The 21093-nt window shown below is 45.6% G+C and overlaps 1 protein-coding gene across 1 annotated transcript in view; it reads right to left on the bottom strand.

The window, feature by feature from the left end:
- PAPLN (papilin, proteoglycan like sulfated glycoprotein) overlaps positions 1-21093 on the bottom strand; it is a 57336-nt gene that overhangs the window by 17658 nt on the left and 18585 nt on the right. The window contains exons 3-17 of the mRNA XM_064462398.1: positions 16244-16359; positions 14829-14889; positions 14440-14542; positions 13396-13526; positions 12927-13050; positions 12063-12143; positions 10667-10839; positions 10032-10155; positions 8833-8959; positions 5806-6013; positions 3895-4071; positions 2428-2584; positions 1711-1797; positions 896-1184; positions 662-779 (exon numbers count right to left, since the gene is read on the bottom strand). Coding sequence (XP_064318468.1) covers positions 662-779; positions 896-1184; positions 1711-1797; positions 2428-2584; positions 3895-4071; positions 5806-6013; positions 8833-8959; positions 10032-10155; positions 10667-10839; positions 12063-12143; positions 12927-13050; positions 13396-13526; positions 14440-14542; positions 14829-14889; positions 16244-16359 — 2076 coding nt within the window. The remainder of the gene's footprint in view (positions 1-661; positions 780-895; positions 1185-1710; positions 1798-2427; positions 2585-3894; positions 4072-5805; positions 6014-8832; positions 8960-10031; positions 10156-10666; positions 10840-12062; positions 12144-12926; positions 13051-13395; positions 13527-14439; positions 14543-14828; positions 14890-16243; positions 16360-21093) is intronic.

Raw genomic sequence — 21093 nt, 5'->3', positions numbered from 1 at the left:
AAAGTTATCATGCATACATGAGGACAGTCGCACATGCAAGGCACCACGTCCAAGCTGTCAGCCGCAGAAGGCCAGCTGTTAGAGGAAACACTATTTGTTTGTTTGCCTCCAAGAGGCTTTCATGTTGGGAAGGGGTGGGAAACTTGGCTGTCGGCCATGGAACCAGGGCTGCCCTTCTCTGCAAGGCAGACCTAACCAGCCCAGCAGCAGGGCGGTTTTTCAGCTGGCCCCACCAAGCACTCCAAGCTACGAGGGGAATTACCTCCTGACTATTTTGCTCTCAATCTGCAGAGTTGACAAACAAAGGCAATTAATAGTGGTGATGCTTTTCCCATTTTTTCTCCTAAGAATTGGATGGCAAGTTTCTGACCAACAGAAGTTTGATTATTCAGGGTTATTCAATCAGTTCTACACAGGATGGTCTTCTGCTTTTCAGACATCTCCCAACACCCACTCCGCCCCCTCCTTATAGAGGATAACAGGTGGATGTCCCAGACAGAAGAGGCATGAAGCAGGCCAAAGTGCTTGATGCCATGCCTGATTCTCCAGCATTACCGGCAGAGATGAAGCACAACAGAAACCCACAGTCTGAGTCACCGGGGTCAAATCTGATTCTTCATATCTGATGGACGTCTACAATGCGAAGGGTTTTTGTACTTACTGTTGGAGCAGCCGCAGTGGGCTGATTTCTGCTCACTTGAACATCACGGTAGTATTGTGGGCATCCAATGTGGTTAGGACCCTGGGCAGCCGATACTCCATCAGGACAGCATCCATACCTACAGGCAGAAGGGCTGCAGCAATACCTGACCTGCCCAGCTCCACAGGTGCAAATTTCAGTAAGCCCCCAGGAAAGGCAACGCCCTCCTGCTCAGGCCCATCTATTTCCAGCTACCTGTTTCGGTGACAAGTGCTGAAGGGGCAGCCTCTCCCCAGAGGGCCTGAAGCTGCAGTGTGCCCATCTGGACAGCAGCCGTGTGGGCTCCGATGACAGTCTTGAGAACCAGTCCCTACAGTGGGGTCCTGAGAGGAGCTGAGCTGGTGGGAACCTGATGAGCGTGACTGGGATTCCCAGCGAACAGGAAACAAGTTGATGCCATGGTCCTTGGTGGATGGGACGTGGTGATTCCCAGAGGTACTGTGGATTGTGGAGCTCCCAGGGAGCATCCTTTCATCACCAGAATCTGGGGAGAGAAATCCTTAAAGCATGCAGGTAAGCATCAAAATCTGGTCAGTTTTCCTCATCTCTCCTCTCTTTCACCCACTCAGGGCTACACGGCAGGCTCTTCTGTATCAGGATTTCACCTGAATGTGTCTTCTGGCCTACTTTTCTGGATTCGGTTGTCCTGATGTTCTTTTGCTTGCTTCCCTGACCATTATTGCTATTGTCCCATGAGAAACCACCTGCCACGTTACTGTGATCCCCTCACGCGATCCTTTCTTCTTCCTCTGATCTGCTTTGGGCAGCATTTCTCTCGGCCAGCACTTAAGCCATGCTGCCAGAGCCTGGAATTTATATATTGTACAGTCTCTTCTGCATGGACAGATTCAGACACTGCTCACTATCATGTATCACTTTGTCCCTCACTCCACATATTTCTAGAAGCCCATGAAATGAACAAGAGAAGAAAAGGAGCAACCTTGCCCTTACCACACCCTGTTTCAAGTCCACCATCACCGAAAACCCAAACTAACAAAATCCTTCCAAACCTGTGGCAGGGCTGTTTGGAATATAACGTGTCAGCAAGGACTGGCGAGTGACATCGTATCCCATAGTGTCCTGCATACTTGGGACTTCTGCAAAGAGACATACACACAAAATAAGTGCAGTTAGTCCAGCCCTATGTTCTAATAATTGCAAATGCATCCAGGAGCCAACAGGAAACTAAAGTTGATGAAAACGTGTCTCTTCTCCTGGAACAGCTGCTGACCAGCAACTGGATTCAATTGGATTGTTAGGACAGTGACCTGTGATGGGCAGGCTGACAAAAGTCAGCATTTCAGCTCTGGCATGAAGACTAGACACAGACAGCAAGCAAAATCTTCCAAGCGGTTGTGCCTCCTTTACAGCTGGTCTGCAGAGGGATGAGAGTTGGCTACAGTTTTTAGCTGTTGAGCCTGCCCAAGTTGCCATCCTCCTTGACTGGGAGTCCTGGGGTCAGTCCGCAGCACACACTGGGACAGAGCCATCACAGAACACTGAATTCAAAATGGAAACACACCAATGTTCTCAAGCCTGTTACACACATTACCAACAGCACAGGTAGTGGGACTGTAAAGATGCTATGGTTATGTACACAAAACAAACATACAGGATGGAGACAGGCAGGCAAGAAGCTGAGGGCATAAGCTGGGGCAGAGCTGGGAATTTCTACTCCTAAACAAAAGCATCTTAGGAAAAGCTACGTGTGCAGCAATACCACTCACGCTGTGGCAGGTAGCAGGGCTGCATGTTGCAGCTACCCAGGGTGGCTGGTTTCTGTGGCTGGATGGCTTTGCATGTCTCAGGACTGTAGAATTTGGAGTCGCCGTCAGCGCAGATGACCTGGCGTGTCCGGATGCCCGAGTTGCAGCTCTTCGAACACTTGGGCACAGAGACAAAGCAAGTGAGCAGGCAGCAGAGGGATGCAGAAACCCCGCAGACCAGGAGTGCGGAACAACCGCATGATTAGCTGCAGGCTGAGCACAGCTTCCTCCACCAAGACAAAGCAAACAATACTTCAGCTGGATTCATCTGAACAATTAGAAAAGCTTACTTTAAACCATTTTACCAAATGTTGCATGCAGCCCTGAAGCATTAGGCTCTGAGCCATGCTCAGCCTGTAACATCCAGATGAGTTGCTGTTACCCACAGTGGTGTGGCAGGGAGCTGGAGTGAATTGTTTCATCCTGGCCCGCAGGCACCTCAATAATATGGGGATACACCAACTGTGAGAAAGACAATTTGAACTACACATTCAAGAACAACAGTTTGCAACAGGAAAGCAAACCAGTGGCTTTCTTGTAAGCAGCTAACTGGAGTTGCCCTCACTGGAAGCTGTGGATGAAGACGGAGCAATGAGCAACAGCTCAGGGGAAGGGAGAGCGTGAGGGATCTGCGTAACCCACCTGCTCATGGCAAGTTCTGCAAACATCAGGAGAGTATTTCTCTCTCTTATTCAGATACAGGTAGGAGCCCTTCTGATATCAGAAAGCCAGGGACCAGGAAAGATCAGACTAAGGTATGCAACTTCTTTAGCTGTTGTTAAAACTTGGCCCACGTCTCACAAAGAACCAGATATAACATGTTTTAACTCAGAACAAGCTGGTCGGGCTAGCACAAAAGGGAATAACTGAGTTTGGAAGTCACCTCATGCATTGGATCTACCCCTATCTCTTCCCTCCGGCACTTTTCCCAGGGTGAGCACAGTCTGGCTCCCTCCATAAAGACAAGACTAATACAGCTGAAGCAGAGTTTATCTTATCAAAACAATTACAAAAATGTGCTTTAAACCATATCACCAATCACAGTGACCAGCCCTGAAGCCTGGAGCTTTAAGCCATACTCAGCCAGAGAGCTGTTCTGCTACGCACAGCAATGGAACGAAGAATTGGGAATAAGCAGCAGGAGTGGATTGTTTCAGCTTATTGGCTGCATTTTGCCACTGTCACTGAAACTATAACCCCCGCCTCAGAAGGATTTATTTTTGTAGCAGATGCATACAAAGCAGGCAGCAGATTAACTGGAGCATTACTAGTGCCAGTTACAACACAAGTGTGAGCCAAGGGACTGGTAATGAAGCAGTACGTGCTCCCAGCTTCAGCCGATGTGCAGACTGCACGGATCAAAGCTTGTTTGCAAGAAGCACAGCAATATAATCAGTTATTTCCAAACCATGAAAATGCGATGCTCACCAGGCCCCAGTCTCCAATGTGCCAGCCAATTTCATGGATGCTGTTCTCCTTAAGGCAGGGCTGGGTGGCCGATGGCTTTGGTTCCATTAGGCAAGCAAAGTCCTGAGCCTGAGAGCCCTGCTGCGCTCTGCAAGTGACAGTCCGGGTCTGCACCCCTTCCCCACAGCTGGCTGAGCACTGCAGAACGGGGGCCAACAATTACAAGGAAGCACCTGGTTTCCACTTGCATTTCCAGGCTGTTCTCCCTAACATTAGGGCAGAGCACCATTTTGAGATTGCCTAAAACAACCAACCATAATTAAAATCATCTGGGATGCGAGATAGCAGAGTAGCTGTTTATGCTGTAGAAGAGAGAATGAAGTATGGTGGATAAGGTCTGGAAGATCTGGAGCTCACTGGATGATTTAGGCCTAGTCATATAACTTCTTTTGATCTCTACCAAAGACGACATGGAGAGTGATATTGGAAAAACATCAATACTGCAGAACATACCTGAGGACAATAAATGGCAGGAAATACCTGGAACCTCATGTTACTTACTCCTGATTAAAATCAGCTCAAAGTAAAGAATTCAATGGAAGATAAAAAGATTAGGTTCTTGTATTGCTCATGTCTTCTGCCTGAATACCTTGTGCTCCGTTTTTACAGCGTGGAGCTGTGACACAACCTCTATACCATTAACTGGTTTGCAACATTTTTCAATGCCCTCTTAAATTCACAGTGGTATTTCCTGGAATCCAACCTACTTCTCCATGAATTACCAAGGTCTCTCACAGAAAGCATTAACTTGGGGACAGTCTGAATTACTTTAGATGAGCTTCCCAGTGAGTTTCAGCCACTCATTTACTATGGTGACCTTTTATCTTAGAGTACATGAAACAGTCTCTTGAGAACTCCAGAATTAATCACTTCGGAATCAGTTTGTAAGAACTTTGTGCCTTCCCCAGACAGCGCTCTTACTCTGCAACCCTGAAGTCATCTCAGTATTCACACCTCACGGGGGGTGGGGGGAAGACTTCACAGTCTAGGTTATCATGCCTCAAAGTTGCATTTTAAGCTGCTGCACCACTGAAAGTACCACCAAAAGACTAAGTTAAATGTTGCAAGCATACATGTACTTCTTTTAAAAGAAGAAAATTCACTTGTGCATTAGGTACTAAGTAGACGCTACCTTTACCTTCTAAGCCCTTGGAACATAAGATACCTTCTGAATATCTGGCTGGCAGCACTGAGCACATACAGTTTGAACTGTTTCCTCTCCCGGAGATATAAATGCACACAGGCATCAAAAATGTACCACACAGCCATGTTTGGTGAAGCCCTGCACTGACCGACAGCAAACAGCAGGCCACCAGTGTTCCGAGAGTATCTTGCTTACCAGCTGTTGTGATTTTAGTACTGCTGTCCAGGGCTAGTAATGTTGAGGCAGCAATATCCATGGAAATAAACAGCACAGGCAGGAGCTGTGAGCTCCTGTTTTACAGAGGAGGGAGCGTTACTGCACATCGTCAGCTTATGGGCAGCAGCTCTCATACCCAACCTTCTGCCTTCACCAGGCCTGGCTCAGAAACTCAGGTAGTGCCTGGTCTGGTGGATCTCATAAAAATACAGGAGTGGGGAAAGGAATGGGAGACCAGAGAAGAGAGAATATGTAATGAGAGCGCAGGGGTGCAGCGGCATGCACGATTTTGAGGAACAGGGATGTATTTAAAGAAGTGTATAGCTGCTAGCTAGCTGGAGAACTTGTCAGGAGGGCTGTGGGGACAAGTCCTATAGCTCTGCACAGCACCTATCCGGGGACACACACTTTTTACAGTCCCAGAGAAGGAGCCTGGCTTTTTACCCCCAAGCTTTGGCAGATCCTCCTTCAATATGTGCCAAGAGGCAGTTGCCTCCCACGCACAGACTCACCTCTGACCAGGGCCCTGTGCTCCAGGTCGCACACTGTCTCATGTTGCAGGGCTGACTGCTGCGAGGCTGCTGTGCGAAGGGCATGCACTCAGCATTATCCACCACCCCTTGGGAGCTCTGGCCGTCGAACGCCACACAGTAAACGGAGCGAGTCTGGGTGCCCCCACCACAGGTAGCTGAGCAGGATCCCCACTCCCCCGTTTTCCACCTGCAGGTCACAGAATCAAGCAAACAAATGTAAGCCCAATTAAACTGCCCACAGGCACAGGGGAGGTCAGTGCTGTGTCCCTAAGGTAATCAGACAGGGAAAATGCCCCTTCGCAGAATAGAGTCAGAGGTGAGCTCCCATTTAACCAAGCGCTGCCTAGCTTGGTTGGCAACGCAGAGCATGAGTTCCACTCCGGAGACAAATCCCCAAGTACAAAACACTAGTTTCTCTGGAAGTGCAGAGCTCTCCCAGAAGGGGATGATTTTTCTCCACGGCTTTTGGTCTCTTGATGTCTGCGAAAATGTAATGCCTGAATGGAACACCAAAGGAAAAAAGACAAAAAAACCCCAAACAACCAACCCCAAAACAAAAAAAAAATCCAGATCAGCTAAAAGAAAAGCAACCCACACCAGCCTAATCACCCATTACACTCCAGCCATTATCAGAAACAGTAAAACCAAGCCAAAACCTCACTCTGCCTGCAAAGCATGCCAGGAACTCTCAGAAGTGCCTGTGAGCTTTTCGCTGACAGCCAGTAGAAAGCTGGTTTGTTCCTCCTATGGGCCAAATTCTCTAACAGCAGAAAACACAAAAAAGACCCAAAAACTTTAAATAGATTTTGTCCTGTGTTTGGTTGCTGAAGCTGTCACAGAAATGATACACCCTTGCTAAAGGAAGGGGGAATGTCCACAAAACAATCTGACTGTTTGGATGCCAAAATCCTTGCCCTAGTCCACTCCTGTATCTCAGAGCTGCCCCGGTAGCCGGGAGCACAGCTTACATGCCCTGGCTTCAGGGACAACACGTTTCATTCCCGACTCCATTGTGCCATGCAGCGTAAAGGCACTGGTGGTGCAGGGGGAGCATCATAGCGATCTGCTGGTCAGCTGCTACCTCCCCTTGCAATCAGGTAAGCCCCAGCCAGGGTGTGAAAGCAGTTCATGTTTTCTCCCTTAGCCTTCCAGCTGCTTCCCTGGTCTGCCCTCATCTCCCCTAAGCTGAGTTTCAGCCAGCCAATTGACACTCACACCCTACCAGAGACTCCACAGCAGACTCAGCCAGGAGAAGACATGTTCATCTCCTTAAGATACCCTTCTTTACTGTTAAAGGTCCAAAGATCAGCCCCAAAGCAAATGGCTTTTCCTATAAAATGTCTCCTTTGGAAAGGGAACACCTACAGCAAGTAGAAGGCACTTAGAGCAATGTGGTTGCAGGGCTCAAAACAAATTCATTGATGAAGACTTTTCAAAAGCTCCAGTGGAGATAAAAAAAACCCAAACTGTATTCTGCCTACTGTAAAGCAAATGTAGAGTTTTAGAAAGGTTGTATGAACTGGGTGGGCTCACCTACAGCTTCCTTCAATTGTGAGTCAAGACACCTTGTCTGACACTTGTTTAATTTCCTTTGTAAGACAAGGTCGACCATAAGGCTGGGACCCTCATCAGAGAGCAAAGCATTGCAAGTCCTAAGCTATTAGCAGTTTGCCAAAGGACAAGTGTTTTGGTTTTGAACTTTTTTACTTCTCACACCTCAGTGTACATTTTAAGTTATGCATCTGTCACAACCTTGTACTCATCACAGTGTATAGGCGGTCTTCTGCCTGCTGTAGGGCCCATGCCAAAGAAAGAAGAGCTTTTGAGGAACTCTGAGGCTTTTGCTATGGCACTCTAGGATCCTGGCCGATGTTTCAGTCTGTCAATCGACCATGATCTCTTTTTCTTTCTGTTCTTTTATTTATCTTAATAAATCAAACAAAAATCTTCTAGAACATCCCTTCACTTCTTTACCCTGATTCCAGAAAAAAACCCCACAATTATCAGGACAAGCAGCCAAAAGCTATGAAGAAACTGTCCCCTTCTCAGCCCCATAAGAGCTGAGTTACCAGGAGCATGCACAACCACCTAAGCAAAGCTGCCCGCCAGCACCCTCCACCATCATTTTCACTGGCCAGAATCAAAAGCCAAGCACCACCCATTGCTACCACCAGTGCCAAAGAGGAAAGCCCCCACATCCCCACAGACTTCAGTGGGCAGCTGCCTTCCTGTGCTTTCCGTAACCACCTCCTCCTTGTTACCTCTTTATCTGAGAGCTCCGTGCTCCACTGTGACTCCAGGCTTGCGGTAGATAGATGTAAGAAGTCCTTTATACACAGAACAAAGGATTTAAAGAACTTAAAGCAAGTAGCTACAGGCTACCATGTATTCAGAAATGCTCCCAGGTTTCCAAGTGCCCTCTCACCCACAACAGCACTCTCACAGGCCTCCACACACCCATCAGATATGCAGTGAGATACACACTTAAGGCTCTGGTTACAGCTCTGGATACCCATATAAGAGCCAAGTGAAGCCAACTGCAAGGCTATGTCAGCAAGGGACAAAGTGTAAATGGCTGCGTAAAGGGGTTTGAAAATCCTGGAGAACAAAACGACTGCAGGATTCAGCCCTTTCTAAGAGCAAGGACACTGGGAACACAGAAATGACCTACTCCTCTGTCTTCGTCAGCTCCAGTTGAAGACAACAAAATCCAAAGAATCTGTTTCCTGTCTCCCACATGGGCTAGAAGACTATCTTCCACAATCACATGCTGGAAAGCAAGTTTAATTGGTCTATAAAATGAACATAGGACATATCTTGTGCACACAGAAATGCTCATCGCGGTATTATCACCATCCTCTGTCTTGGGCTTTCTCTAAGAAGTGAAACATTTCCTTGGAGAGCACCATGCTGGCAGGAAGGAGTAGTAAGAGAGCCGTTCTTTTTCCTGGCTCCAAAAGCACCTAAGGAAGAAGTCAGAGTCCAGAAGAGGAAAGGAAATCTTACCGTTTTGTCTGGGGACAAGCCTGATGGCCACATGTCCGGTTATTGTCTGGTTGTGGTTTATTCCTGCACATATAGTCTGGATAAATTTCATTGTCTATCGTACAAAACACTAAGCGGGATTGGAAACCTAAAGGAGAAGCAAGAGAGCATCTTGGTCAATGCAAGCCACCCAGGACTAGGTTTTAAATGCACTGGTGTTGGCAAGACAAGTTTCTAAAGTCATGCAGGATCCACACCTGCCCCAGCCAAGCTGGAAAAGTCAGTTCTTGCTCTGTCACTATATGTATGAATTATGCCTCCCCACAGTATGAGTCCACTAGAAGGGAAAGAGAGACAGAATAGTTCCACGTAGCTGAGCAGCACTTTCCTGTTATTTGAGTGAACTGTGACTCACAAGGGAAACGCCATATCCATATATTGCTCATCAAGGAACCCTGTGTGCCTTGTGCAGTGTACAGCAGCAGAGCTGGGGGCCTTGTGTTAGACCCAGAACGTTAGTCTTGGACACTGGGCAAAAAACCATGCAACTCTCCATGCTTCCTACAGGATAAGAGTGCTCAGCAGAGACAATACCAGCTCCAACAACCACAATATGGCAAAAGCTATTGAAATGGCCATCAGCACAGAAGACCAGAAGAGGCTGATAGAAACTCTACATACTTTCAGCTGGAGGGTTTTTTTGTTTGACAGGGTTGGTTCTTTTTTTTTAGCTTAACAATCATAACTTTGCTTATGGAAGAATTTGTAAACTGAACATGATGGGAAACCCCAGGAGACCTAACAGTCCCTCTGCAGAGAGGGAATATTCCAGGCTATGGTAGAGAGGAATGATGCAACTCAATTACATAGGCCAGGTCAGCTTGGAGAGGAACTCTTAAGTGGTTGAAACGGCCCGAGAAGGACGTAAAAACGGAAGCAGAACAACATAAAAATAAGATTACCTATGAAGAGCCTCAACAGGTCCTAGTAACAAGTCTGAGGACAAGGACATGAAAAATAAGACAAGACAAGGCATAGGACACAGTCCTGTTGTGACTCCATGTGTGACCCTCCCTTGACAAGAGCTTAGCTGCCCACTGTAGATACCCACGGTGTCTTCCAGGAGGAGGCTGCTGGGAAGCAGCTGCAGAGGTCACACTGTCTTCAGGGTGTGGGTGTAAACCCCACACCAGCCCAGAAACCAGGTCTTGTCCCCTTACCTCCTCCACACTCAGAGCTGCACTCACTCCAGGAACCATAGCTCCAGCTGTAACCTGAGGCCTGTCCTTGTATGGGCAGGTAGTACTCATACTGTACTCCTGGGTTTGGCTCCTGGCTGATGAGCTGTGAAAGCATGGGATAAAGTCAGGGAAATAACAGCAGCATTTTCCCATCATGTCTGAGGGTTCAAGGTGACCTGCTTCTCTCCTGTTCAAGAAGCACTTATTCTCTACTCTACATTTCTCCTTGCCTTCTATGCTACTCTAGAGAGCATTATTTTTCAGAGAAGGTGCATTCATCCCTCTCACAGACAGAAGATCCAGCTGCTCCTGTAACAGTAAGTACCTTGCCTGGCCTGCAATACACTATAACAAGCAGTGCCCTACAGCCTCTCTTTGCCCCAACCCCATTTGGTGCTGACTCGACTTTCCCTTAAAGGAATAGGCAGGAAGCCAACACCAAGCCTTGCCCTGCTTCTTTCAAGGCAACAGAACTAGACCCCCCTGGGGCCCCTATCACTTCTCCAGTCTTCCCCATGCGGTCCCCACCAATGCATTCCCACTGCACAAAGTGAGGGCTGCTACACAAAGCGAGAGAACAAAAGCATCAGTGGTGGGCAGGCAGAGCCACTTACCTCAATGATGAGGGGTTCTGTGGTGGGCCCCCTGGCATGGAGGAGCTCTGGGGCCAAATCACCCTCTGAGCCACGGTCATAGTGCATAACCGTGCTAGCTATGTGCAGGGCTCGGCTGAAATCAATTGTCCAGTGCCCGTTCAGATAGTACTCCCCTTGCACGTTCTTGACAGCTGGACAAACCCACGGGCCAGAGAAAATGCAGTAAATTAACACACATGTGACCTGACACCTGGCTGCATATACCACAAGACAGGGCCTGCTCTAGACTGTCAGGATATTGACAATTCACAGAGCTCTCAGCTCCACCATTTGGACCCCAGCTCCTTTACATCAATATTATAACCCTTTAAGTGTGGTGACAATCTAATATGGCAGCATCTGCCAACACAGCATAAATTCACACATCAAAAGAGGACCGTAAGAACTCAACAGGCATGGTCCTATTTCTGCTCATGCTGCATTGCAGGTGTGGCAAAAAAATGAGACCATCATCCTCCAACAGTGCTGTCCCCCCTGTAATGCTCTCTTGCCAGAATCCGCTCCATGCTCAGAGCGGTTCTTACCAGCTTTGCTGCAGACCAAGCACTTTTTTGCTGTACAGCCAAATGCCTCCAGGATATCCCAGCCCTGCCTCTGCATTTCCCACTGCTAGTCACTGAGGCACAGCCTATGTCAGGCAATGTCCCACTTGCCATTAAGATGTGGGATTTACACCCCGGTACCTCTATACCAGTATCTTGTTCATCAAACATTCTATTCATAAGGCTGAGACTTTGGTGCCGCAGCCTCTTTTTTACAAAGAAAAATGACCAGACTGATTTGTCCAAAGTATTGGGCAATGGAAGACTCAGCAAGCAGAAGAGTATTTTTCTCCACTGGAATTTCCTCAGTCCTGCCTAGAAAGTTAGGTGAGGACATTTCCCCCTCCTTTTTGCCCTCTGCAGCTTGACCAGGGCTTGAGGTTGTACAGACAAATACCCAAAATGTATCTATGGGGAAAAGAAGCCCATCCCAAATTTTTGGGTAACACTAGGAGTTAGGGTTTACATCCACCAAGCAAACAGCAGAACTCATAGCCAAATTTTATTATATCAACTAGACGCCATATATTTTCCAGGGAGGAAGCCTGAACACGGTTTGGGTCTTTTTATTTCCCACCCAACAGCAAAATTGGCACAGGAGAGAAAATGAGGTAAACCTGAAGGCCAGAGTTGGGTATTACTAACACTTCAAGGATACTCAATATTCAGATTCTGATTTTCAGAGTTTTTCCCTCTGCCATATGAAGCCCTCAAGGTAAACATTCCAAAGCCCGGTATACCTGAAAACCAAATTTTAACACAATGGCTGGAATCCAAATGGACTGAAACACAAGTTCTGACATCAGTCTTACCCAGAAAGTTCCTGCTGGGCATAATCTCCTTAATTTGGATGCTTGTGGCTCCCACAGGGATGATGAAGATTTGATTGTACCCTTAAAAAAAAAAAAAAAAGCAAGGGGATTATTCAATATCTGTCAGTGGATGCCACAGAGTCACTCTTCTGTGCCAAAGATGTTCCTGGTTTTATTGGTGCCTGAATAACTGGATGAGCTTTTTGATGGTGGCTTGATGCATTTCAGCTGTCATTTTACCTGCATTCTGAATAGCTTCACCCAGAACTATGCACAGATCAGTCCCTATGTAAGAAGTTCCAACCATACCTCAGAAAAGTAAGCACAGGGGTCAGTGCAATGTCCATTTTTTAGATTTTAAAATATCTGGAATTTCAGCCAGTACCATGCTGGAGCTCAACACAGGGAGATTTGACCACGGTTGCAGTTGTTATCTTGAAACAACTCAAAATTGGCCAAATGCAGAAGATGCAGTCCCATTTCTAGCCATGCACCAATCCTGGTGGGGCTGTCAAGACACTGGACAGGTGAGCAGTGTTACGAAGGAGGTATATAACTATATTCATATGGTGCATTTACAGCACCTGCTAAAGACTAAGCAGGGAAAGACACCAGCAGCATGGTAAGTACATCCGGCTGTACTGAGACTAAGGAAGTGATTCCCATGATAAGGCCATGAATACAATAGATTTTCTGATGCTAAAGCAGTTGAAAAGCCACATGCAACACAGACATTTCAAGTGAACAACCAAGACTGCTTACAACAATCATGTGAGCAGGTGTCTCCACCAGCCCTTTCAGGAGCTTGAGTTTAGGTTTAACTCTCCCCTTCTCACCTGCCCAAACTACCTGTATCATTTGTACCTTTGGGGAGGTTGGACACATCAAAAGTGCCCTTCACACTGTAGCAGGTGCTGCCATCTCCTCCACACTGCAGGCACTTGTCCTCCTTCTTGGCAGATTCCAGCATGTTATCACAGCCAACGGCCTATCAGAGCACAGGAGCATTGATATGAATAAACCATCATGACAGAGGAAAGAAAGAAAAAATGGCCAAATGCTGGACTGATCTAACGAGAAAGCCTGAATCTAGGGAGTCTGGGAAGTCAGGGTAGGGCAGGGAAGGAGGTGTCAGAGAAAGGACAGAGTTGGCATCTTCTATTTCACATTCAGAGACAGATAGATAAATGCTGTCCACATGCTCCTCAGCACCTTGGAAACAGAATTGTTCTCCTTTCCTGGTGCTATTATGAAAGGCTAAGCAGAACAAAGGGAGGCAACAAAAAGACTGACAGCCACAATGGTAAATGAAGGAAGCACCAAGACGACTAACCTGACAAGCTCCTTCTACACAGACGTCCCGCTTGCCAGGTTCACAGGTAGTCCCATCTACCACTGCTTCCTTGTGCCTGTAGTAGAAGTTTTCTCCCTTAGGAATACAGTTTAACTCACACTTGTTAGGCGCTGGTAGGAGAGAAAAAATAAACATTCCATAGTATAGCTGATAACTTGATAATGCATCAGGAGCCTGGTTTTAGACCACGGGAGCAGAAACAGTGGGGTGGACTAATGTTAAGTGGCAGATATTGAAGAAATTTCTGGGTCACAAACTGCTGGGGCCTGGAAAAATACCCTGGTAAAGCCTCACTGTATGCAACCATTTCCTCAGGCACCTTTGCTGGCCAGTGGTGGAGGGGAGATGTTGAGCCAGGTAGATATTTAATAATTCCTTAGTAGGACTGTTCTTTGCTCCCTTGGAGTACAAGGCTTTCTAGAATGAGAACAAGTGCTGGTACAGAACACAAGAAAGCTGTTAACAGCCAACAAACAAAACTTTAAATCCATCTTGAAATCCCTTGTAATTTGTTGAACCATTGTGAATGATAACATATCAAAGCTTGGAGCAAGGACCTCTGGTTCCTACACCTGCCTTGTGAGCTGGTTCTTCAAGAGAGCATGGGCTGATGGAAAGAGTTGCCATATTTTCTGAAGCACTCATTAATTATATGCATTTTTTTCCTCCTGTGCCCTGCTAATATTCTTTTGCCAATATCGAAAAATACAGCAGAGCTTCTCCTTCTCTAATACTTTAGGACCAGTTCCAGCTTTCCTGAGCAGTGTTTCTGAAAGAATGGCTGTTGCAAGAGACAAGTCCGTATTGCTGCAATGGGAGCTGTCTCTTGGCCCACGCATGCAGTGTCTTCATGAGAGAATGCTTTGCTGCTGGCAAAAAGACTTTTTCCATGCCACCTCCTGCCATACCACTGCAGCTAAGGAAGTACCCTATAAGCATACTACAGTCAAAAACATTACAGTCACTTCAGAACATACTGTTGATAGTTAGGGATGAAGTGTAACCCTACATGTTTATCATTACCTCCATAATATGGAAGCCACTTGTATCTCTTTCCTTGGAATTCTGTCCCATCGAACTCTGCACATTGCTCTGCCCGGAAATCCTGGGAGCCTTCTGGGCAGCTCTGTTTGGAGAAGAAAACTTTTGTATTGGGCCACTATAAAAAGGAGGAAAATTAAGTGTACAACAGAAAATTGTTTTTTATTTGTTATTGCTCCCATATAAAATCAGGAGCATAAATTCAATATGCTTTGGAAGGGGTGCTGTTGATGAACCGCATTCACCAGTGATGCCAGAGAAAGAGAAACTAATAATGACATAGTACTTCTGAACAGGAATGACGTTTGTCTGGGGAAAAGGAGCAACAGGCAAGCAAAATCAAAAAACAGATCACAAACAGAGCACTGTACCTGAACGTTGCATGACTGATAGCTTCGAGTTGGTCCAACACAACTGGAAGCACCTTCTTTCCTGAAAGACAGAAAACCAGCATGAAGCTGTCTGAAGAATACACGTCCAAAAAGTCATCTCAAGGCTGACATTACAAATCACCTTCACATCAGGCATATTACCCTACTCAGTTTTCTGAAACATCAAACTAAAATGCACTTTTCCATGAAAGCAAGCTGGCATCTTCTAGTGCCATTTTCTGCTAGGGTTTGCATTCTGGCATGCATGAGATGTACACCACGAACAATTGCTGTATAGCTCTTCAAGGCCATGTTTCAACTAAAAAAACAGAAGCAGGGCTTTTAGTCCTTTGTCCACCAGCAAACAGTCAAGGTGTCCGTACCAGAACCAGAAACACGTTATGAGCAGCAGGAGGGTAGTGGCCAATTTAAAATAGGTACGCACATCATCTATCATGCTGTTCATGTGCACGCTAGGCCCACTAGTAGAAAGAGCTAAACGTGCCTATGGAAAAGCGTGCAACACCCTCATTCCAGTCAAATTACTCCGGCTGAGAATTATGGAGAGTAACAGTTATGGAGGAAAGAGATCTAAAAAGCCAACTGGTGACTAATATCTCAGCATTCCTAAAACAGAGAGACAGACCCCCAAGGATTCTGGCATAACACACAGGTATATAATGGGTACATAATGGGCAGCCTTCAAAAGAGACCCTTCTTTATTCCGGGTGGGAGGAAGCAGTGCTCCATAACTCGGGATTCTATTAAAAAACCCCTCTCATTTCTCTAAACATAAAGAGGCTGGGGTTTTTTAGGATATTAATGAGAATCTGGCTTTTTTTATTCCTTTTCTTTGTTTTTATCCACAACAAGATCTCTCGGGTACATCATTCCCAACAGGTGCAGTCCCAGTCATCATCCTCACTGCGTCTAACCCAGCTGCAAATGAGATGGCACAGCATTACCACTGCTTGAGCCAACACCACTCTTCAGTATCTTCTGGGGTAATTTACCTTCCTGGGAATCATAAGCCTGAGAAAATCTTGGCACAGTCACCAGCTCTTGGGAGAGAACCTTACTGCTCTGGGCTGTCCTCCGTTCTCCCCCAGGCCTGCCCCGCTAGATCTGATTGAACAACTGCTGCCATACCAATCACCCGACTGCACAGCCTCAGATCTCACAGAGGAACCACTGTGCTCTAGCAAAGGAGCCAAACAAGGATGTGCTGAAGAGAGCACTATTCAAAACAGTAGTAATGAGACTGAAGCTGAGGATCATCTCAAAGTGGACTCAGGTAACTTATTCCCCTGGAATCAAACACGAGGTTATTTTTGTTCTGGATATATATTGGAACAAAAGTGCAGGAGCTCAGTAACAGGAAAACACATTTAAAGAAAAAGGAGGTTAACCCTCACCCTTGGGAATAGCAGCGCCGTTGCCGAAAGCTGACTCCACCGCCACAGCTCCGACTGCACCTGCCCCATTCACCCCAGCTCCCCCAGACATCAACCTGCCGTTTCATCTGGAGGCCCTGTGAATAACAAACCCCACAGACATATCAAATAGACATGGCAACACAGGAAAAAAAAAACAATGAACATGAAACAGAGCTATGTGTTCTCTTGCAAAAGAGGCTGTCTTGCTGGGCTGTATTCCTCGTATGAAAAGTGGCAGAGGATAATACATCAGAAACGTCAAGCCTCTAATATCTAGGAGTATTAGCTTCCTGAAGCCATATAGCACATACAGCTTTATAATCTCCCTTAAACTGTTGTTGTTTGTCTATTCACAGAATCTCAGCGCTTTTCAATAACTATCTGAAAGAGGATAACATCTCCCTCTCAGCAAGGCAGCAAAGGCAAATCATTACTAGAGGGACTATGAGCACTGCCACTCCACACAAGATCAACAGAGCCAATTAATCCTAAATCCCTGGTTTCAAGCCAGATACTTAAGGGAAATAAAGGAAGCGGTAAGGAAACGCACAGAATACGCTTTTTCCTGCGACAAAATACCATATATAGACATTTTTCCCCCCTACCCAACCGTTTCCAACGATGAGGTCAAGGTCTGGGACATCTTTAGCTACAGCCTTAATTAATTTTGTGTTTAGAAAGCCTGAATGGATACTGACATTAAGAGAAATAAGCATGATAATACAGACAAGAATTTACAAGTGCGATGGAACCAAAAAACCACATTGTTTTAGAAGCACATGAAATAATGTATTTTCAGGAAAAGAGGGCCTACTGTAGCTGATGGGATTCACATACAGCAGGACATGGGGGGTTACCGGGAAGACTAGCAACATCCTGAAAAAAAAAAAATTGCAAGATGCAACAGGATTCATTCTGCTTGGGAACAGAAGGTAAATGCAGGATTACATAGGGAGTGATGCTGTAAAAACAGGGTTTCCTGTGCAGCTGCACTTGTAGGGCAGTTTATGTATATATTATACAACTGAAAAGGTAATGCATATCATTTGGGCACTTAGCCATTGGGGGTAATGAAGAGTGGCCAGGCAGAGAAACAAAAAGTAAAAAATTATTGAGATGTAGTCTAATTCCCTTCCACACACACGGTATCCCACCAAATCTATGTGACCTCTGGGTCTGGGTCCCAATCCATCCTCTAGTTTCACACAGCCCCTTTTCACTTGAACACAGCACCCCACGTTCCCATCCTCTATGTTTCCCTGCTCATGCTCTGTTTCCATTCCTTCCCATTGTCCCTCCTGCATCCCCATGTAAGCTGCTCCCTGATGATTACCCAGCTAGTAAGTGACACCGTAAGGGTTTTCTGCTGGAGTGGAAGATCATCCTAGAAATAGAGCATTTCACCATAGCCAGGATATTAAGCTACTCAGCAAGCACTTTCCACCTTCCCAGGTCACTTTCCAAGGCATGCAGAGAAGGCACAAGCTCCTCACTTTAAAAGCATAATTTTCATTTCAGTCAACTGATAACTGCTTTTACATAAGACATCCAGGTCTCTGCTAGAAATAGGAGCCAGCCTAATAAATTATCCAGTGAATCCAACTCAGGCAAGATGCACAGGTTAATCCTCCCTTGTCATTTAAACAGTTTTTGTAAATTTCTACACATACTCCCTGCCTGACCATAAATCCCTGAGTTCCAGTCTTGTTTCTCTCTTTCACCCTCTTTTAAGGAATAATCTCCTGCTGCTGGCAGAGTAACAGTCAGAGATATTAGTCAATCCTATTTATGCACTTACTGCTAAATCACCCACAACTAACTGCAGAGTCACCCCAAATTCTTCCTGCCTATTACCTACATTGCTCTAATATGAAGCACTTTCTTCCTAGCCCACGCTATTTACTTTCCTTCATGCAAGTTTTGTGCAATTCTTTCTAATACCTCTGCTAGAAAAATCCTTCAGGACAAGTTTTCTGGTTCAGACTAACTCTGCTTGCCTTCATCCTGCTCACTCGATGGCACTACCCAAGTTACAGCCACTTCTACATACCTCCTCTCTGCCAAGTCAACATCTCCCTGACCCCTTGCCAAACCCTTCTCCCACTCTTCCATTCCAGATATTGAGTTCAGTGTTTGTCTTCTGCATTCTCCTTTCTGGGAGTAATCCCATCAATAAAGTTCTGGCTTTCAGCAAGGAATCTTATTTTCCCAAGTTTTTCTTTCAAACACCTAATTCTTCCCCCTGTAATCCCCCCTCCCTTACTCTCAAAAGAATGAAACATGCTACCACTCTGTTTCTCTGCAGTCTATATCAACTGACTGACTTAGAAGCAGTATTAGCTCACCCTGGAAACAAGGGACCTTTCAGTCAGCATAAGGGAGAAAACATGTAGATAAAAATCCAAAGGAAGACCATTGGAAAGTCAGACTACTGGAAGGCAATTAGGATAGAAAGCCCTTCCCTGACACACAGACCAACCTGATAAATATTCCAACATCCCTCCTACAGAAGTAGCATTCTTTATTCCTTCTATAGAGAGCAAAATCTGCAGGGACTCTTTGTTGTAAGGTTTAAGCATCTGCAGAGTGCAGGAACACTCATTTTCTCAGTATCACTCCATTTACGTATACCCCAAAAGGAGCATGAGCCAGAAGAATCCTCCCAGAGCTGCACAGTGTTAGAGAAACATTTTAACAGGGGCCAAACTCCCAACATTCAGAAATCTGTGCAGAGCCCTCATTACTTCAGTAATTGCATGCATGTGTATGCAGGCAAATATAAAGCTGCATATTTATAACAAATAAGAAATCTATTCTTACATAATCTGATAACAGGATGTTTTTAGATGCTATCAGCTAGTTTCTGTTCCAAAAACCTCTTTCTGCTCTCTTCAGACTATGGAATGTTTTTATCTGTTGTCAGCTAGGATGACTACATTCCCAGTCCCTTCTGGGCCCCAGAACTAAAAATCTACAAACTTCATCGCTGTTACCAATTCATTCAGCTCCATTCCCCTCCTTGCTTCAGCCTAGCACGCGTACAAGAATGCAGTTCCTTTATCTGCCATAGGTATATATTTTACTGTTTCAGGAAAAGCCAGAGAAAGCATACAACCATGTCTCTTGACTTCTAAGAACTCCAGAACGGACAGTCAGTTAATGCCCAAATGCTCTATCTTGTTTTATTGCCTGTTGAGGCAACAGGAGTGCATACCTTCTGGGGATATTGATGATGCACGTGACCCTGGCACCACATGCTCTCAGCACGCATTGGTAAACAGGCTGCTGTGGTATAAAAGTTTAGAAGGCCAGTGATTTCATTTTTATGAACACTGCATTGCTTTCATCAATTCCTAGATAGATGCATTGCTGATGTAGTTGCAGCACCTGCTGTTATCAGGCCAACTGTATCTGATAAAACTGGCAAGTAAAAAACCTATGCCTCTGAGTCACTTAGAGCTCCAGACTTTGCCTTTAAAGACAATTCCAGTATGCATCAGACACAAACAAAAGAATTCTATAAAAGGGCCCTAGATAGCATTACACATACCATATAATATTTATTTCTGTATATGAAACTTGCACTGGAAGAGGAGTAATGAATGGGACTTGACTCAGAAGGACAGAAAACGTTAGCAGTGTGTAGGAACATTTTTAAAAGGGTCCTTGAAAGACTTCTCAGTCTGATGAGATGGATAGGAAACTATGCATGAGAAGAGGACTGTGCTTCTCAGACAGATGCACTGCAGGCATGGAGCGATCCACCAAGTTCATATAACTAAATGTGGACTACCACTTCAGCATGAATAATTTCCTAGTGCCTTGTTGCAACTCAAATTCAAGCAAGCTATCAAAGCAAACATCAATTTACCATTCAGACCAAAGTGAGCAGTGAAGGCCTGCAGTCACAAGTCCAAACAACCTAAATCCCAGCCAAGTCCTTACCCCTAGTGTTTCCCTTACTCCTGGGGCACCTTTGAGGGCCTCGAGGTAGTCAACCTGAATTGTTCTGTGATACTTTGCGCTGCCTTTCCAGACTGAGAAGCAGCAACGAAATGTCATGTTATACCAGTCCAACAGTTGCTGCTCAAAGCACACTGTTACTGATATCCACGCTATGCCTGTGAGGCTTTGGACAATGCTAGTGCTTGCTTTTAGCTCAGCAGGTCACATAGCTTTGGTCCATTGATCTGCAACTGAAGCACCTTTTTGGACACTGAAAAGTTTTTGCTGTGATTTCTTGAGCTGCATCCCACAGTTACAAGAATCCATTCAGATCTGATACAAATCTCGGTGTCAACACCGAGGACACAGTGGGAAATCCTTGACATTGGAAATTGACTTCAAAGGCCCATATAGTTGTTACCCACTGAAAATAGGCATCGCTGTCAATGATGAGAAATGTGAGGTTGAGTCCCCAGGTGTTATTGTTATTTCATGCAGTGTTTATGCAGCTTAAAACTATAGTAAAAATCAGACTTTCTCTTTAACCTTTCTTAGTATTTCTCAAATAATGCTAGATCCTTTTATTTTATAAATATCTGCTTTCCAAGGTTTATGGTTTCTGACCTAATGTTTATTTTGACACACCCCTAAACTGTAGCCCCCTCTTGATGAAACATGTATGAAAGGAGGGTGAAAACCGAACACTTGACAGAAGAAAGTTATCACCACAGTCATTTATTCTGTAATGGTTTCATTGCCAAAGTCTTGGCATGTAAGTCTCCAGTGAAAAATGCAGCTTTGCTAAGTTTGAATTGTAATTGCTCAGGGGAAAGTTAATTGCTTAGAGAAGTTGGGGGGGGGGGGAACTGTCAAGGTGCCTCAAG

Source organism: Phalacrocorax carbo, chromosome 10 (genome assembly GCF_963921805.1).
Source record: "Phalacrocorax carbo chromosome 10, bPhaCar2.1, whole genome shotgun sequence".
Lineage (NCBI taxonomy): Eukaryota > Metazoa > Chordata > Aves > Suliformes > Phalacrocoracidae > Phalacrocorax > Phalacrocorax carbo.
Note: the sequence above shows the minus strand (reverse complement) of the source record. Positions and strands in the feature narration are given on the sequence as shown.